The sequence below is a fragment of the Dendroctonus ponderosae genome, unplaced genomic scaffold (genome assembly GCF_020466585.1).
Source record: "Dendroctonus ponderosae isolate FM_Combo_2020 unplaced genomic scaffold, Dpon_F_20191213v2 Dpon_F_20191213_10, whole genome shotgun sequence".
In the NCBI taxonomy this organism is placed as follows: Eukaryota; Metazoa; Arthropoda; class Insecta; order Coleoptera; family Curculionidae; genus Dendroctonus; species Dendroctonus ponderosae.
Genome location: NW_026017111.1, coordinates 2,874,949 through 2,878,571, shown reverse-complemented (window position 1 = coordinate 2,878,571; position 3,623 = coordinate 2,874,949). Strand labels below are relative to the sequence as shown.

Below are 3,623 nucleotides of genomic sequence, written 5' to 3'. Positions count from 1 at the left end.
CCCAGAAATGAGCAAAAATGGGACGGAAAACATGGAATTTTGGCATAATCTTGCACCTAAGTGTTTGATATTCAAATTTCGCTTTCTGGGTCAAACCTACTCGAATTTCCTCACTGACGTTGTTACGACTGAATCGACTTTTCAGTTCTCTATCCAACGATACCAAAACGAATTCTGTGGCTCGAATGGTTCTTGAGAAACTTCGAATAAAGGCCATTTAGTTAGATGTAAATCGAGCGTTCTTGCTCATTTTGTTTCCGAGAAACATGCAAAACAGGACGGAAAACATTAAATTTTGCAATAATCTTGCGCCACCCTTGCACAAGACGACCATCATTTTTCTAATTTCATAGATAACAGAAGACTGTATTTTTTCTACAAACGGAGTGAAAAAGAGTTTCGATTCGATTCGACCTGCAAGCGATGGTTTCTTTCGCCAAAGTCACTGACCTGAACCAATACCCACAACCGCACGAACCAATGCATAAAATATAGCAAATTAAACTAATTAAATCTACCCGCATACGGAAAATTGCAAACCGCCGTCTGTAAAATTCGAATGCAAACACTGATCGGTGTGTGATTCCCACGTTTTCATTAAATACGGGACTGCTAATAGACGGTATTTGTTTAGTACAATCAGCAATATTGTTTAATTGCTGTGGGTAACAAACAATTAGCATTTAAAGGTTATTTAAATTGGCCTTGCCAACAATCTTCTGGAGAAACAGTTTCCATACGTATCTTATAGCGAAGTATTTAGAGATCAGAGATTTATAAATCGATACTTACAGCTCCACTTCCACCAGCTACGGTTTCATAGCAGCCCCAAAACTGGTTTCCGAACGTAATGTTGTTCATGCAGCCTTGTGAAGCTGAACAGACCCGGAAGGCTCCCAGCACAACATCTACAATGCGTTGTGAAGTTAACACATTGCCCCCAACCACTGCAGCATCGTCGCTCGGATCCAGAATGGATCCCTTGGGAATTTGCACTTTGACTGGAGTCAAACATCCCTAGAAGAAATATTAAATGCAATAGTTGCGTCACAGTCGCTTTCCCAATCGAAAATTGAACAATTTCCTGGACTTTTCCCCATATTTTTCCAGTTTTGGCAGAGTCGCTCTTTTTTTCTAAATGCTGAAATTTCAAAAGGTTCACGTAAAAATACTGACGATCTGGAGGTGTTTTACTCGAAAAATTACACGATAAATCTATAGCTTTGTAGACATTTTTCCAGCGTCACAAACACTTTTTCAGCGTCGAATTCGGGAAATAAATTTCTCCCTTTTTCCTTGAAAATCATTAAGATTTTCTCAAAAACCTATCAAAAAACTAAAAGTATTTAAGCAAAAGCGCAAAAAAAACCTTATTTTCTGATGATTTTCTTCTTTTCTGACAATAATGGGGCCTTTTCAGCCAAAAATTACAAAATTAATTTTGCTAGAAAATTCGCCTCATTCATCGGTTTGCAGGGACTTTAGAAAACCCATTTTAGCCTCGAATTTGGCACAAAAACCAAATCATTTTATTCAGTTTTTCACCGAAAGCAATTAAGATTAGCTTGAAAAAAACCGGCCAGAGAGCAAAAGTTTCCCAAAATTATTTGGACAATCACCACCCTCCCCGCTCTGAAGATTTTTCGAGTCTCTTTAAAATTTCAGGTCATTCCAGTTTTGGCAAAGTTTCTGTTAAGCAATTTTTGCTTCACAAAAAACGAATTATTTTTAGTTTTACTTAAAATACTGACAATCTTCAGGGATTTTATGGAAAAAAGTCAAAAGATGGGTTTTCAAGAAAAGTGGTCGTCTTTTCAGTTTGGTCGTTTTACTTTTGAATTTGGGACAAAATCGAAACAAAGAAGCGTGTTTTTTTTAGACAAAATTTGGGTTTCCTCAAAAACGACCAGAGAAAGCAGAAACATATAATCAATAGTTGGATAACTCGTCACCCTCATCGCTCTCATTTTTTTCAAAATTTGCGGATTTTCCCGTTTTAGACCAAAAAGAATAGAATAGAAATTAGAACATGTTGATGGCTTTTTTTGAGTTATAACGATTAACCAATGAGTTAAAACAGTAACTCAGAGAGCGGAAAAAACTCAAATGCGCAACTCAACGCGTTACTCAGGCCTAGTTGAGAAGACTTTTCTGTTCCTCTCCTAACTTCTCCAATCTGAAGACCTAAAGGATCTGGAACAGAATTTGAGACTTGCAAACGAAAACTTTCCCTTTGCGGAAAAAACGATAAACTCCAAGCACTTACCTGGTTCAAGGGAACATCGTGGCCCACCATGCACCGCAAACAGTAAATTAGTGCTGAAAGTGTGACTGCCCGGGGGGCGTTGCAATTACCCCATACTTCGGGTCCGGAGCCGCTGCAAATTAACACAACACAATTTTTAATGTTCTGAACAGCAGCCACTTGGGGAGGGCGAGATTTGCGATTTTAAAACCTGCCAATTAAAAGGCGACCCAAAAATTGTTTAAGTCTGCTGAGTGATTCATTTGAGAATGAGAAATCGGAAACTGGAAATACTAACTACACATAAGTTTGAACGTTGTGGTTAATTAGGGACCGTGATGATGATGAGTAAAAGACGCCTATTTAGGTTTGTGGTTTTTTCGGTCAACAGATGGTGGCAAAAATAAAACACAATTTTTTCATGGGCCCATAAATAGGCGTCTTTTACTGATAAATTTGAAGATTTGACCCAATTTGGGCCAATGCATACGCAAAAAAATCTAAACCAACACTTTTCCTTGCTGAATACTGATATTTCCGATACTGTTTCATCGCCCTCCATGAATCTGTTCAAATACTCTTACTTGAAATCACAAAAGGCCGATCCTTCTTTCTCATCCAAAGACACTGTAACACTGATAGGCGAACCATCGTCCATATGGTCCAAAAAGTGCAGACTGGCGCTGCCTGTTCTAGCAACTGCATCTCTAGCTACTTGCCGCAACATGTCGCGCACAGCAACTTCAGCATTGGCCTGGATATGGTTCATGTAAGCTTGCACCACATCCAAACCATACTGGTCTATCAGCTCGTTAACCTAATGAATAGAAAGGATTATTGGATTCGGCTTGTTTGGAAAGAAAGAGTAGCATTGCGATTAAAATAGGAGCACAAATGAGCTTATGATCTAAACAAGTTGTTAAAATACGATCCAAAAGACCATTAATCAATGTATGAGCGAGACATTTAATACCATCTAACGAACAATGTACGTCTTTATGGGTGGTTATTTAGTTATCAAGGGAAATTGACGTTAAACGTTAAGTACCTAATGGACTTAGTTGATTATATGGAGCTGGATGGGTTAATGGCGTTAATCTCTATCGGGAGATAATACAATAACCAGAACAGCCTTGCTGATCGTTCCAATTTCCTGTTCTACACGCCAAAGATTACGCAGAGAATAAAGGATGCTTAGGCAAAAAGTAATCAAGTTTGACCATGGTGGGCTGAAGAAGTCAATTATTGATACATTTTCTAGTGGAAAGTCCCTTCTGTAAGCAGGCAAAATGTCGATTTTGCCGGTCGTCGGTCGTAATCACATCTTTTTAAAAGTTGCGCTTGATTTTTCGAGAATGTTTCCATTGCCTGCGTTTTG

At 38.6% G+C, this 3,623-nt stretch overlaps 1 protein-coding gene across 1 annotated transcript in view; it reads right to left on the bottom strand.

Annotated features, from left to right (window-relative positions):
• Window positions 1-3,623, bottom strand: part of LOC109544140 (5-oxoprolinase) — a gene marked incomplete in the record, with an annotated part of 25,449 nt that overhangs the window by 14,719 nt on the left and 7,107 nt on the right. The window contains 3 exon segments of the mRNA XM_048662041.1: window positions 793-1,017; window positions 2,267-2,378; window positions 2,830-3,062. Of these exon segments, the coding sequence (XP_048517998.1) occupies window positions 793-1,017; window positions 2,267-2,378; window positions 2,830-3,062 (570 nt within the window).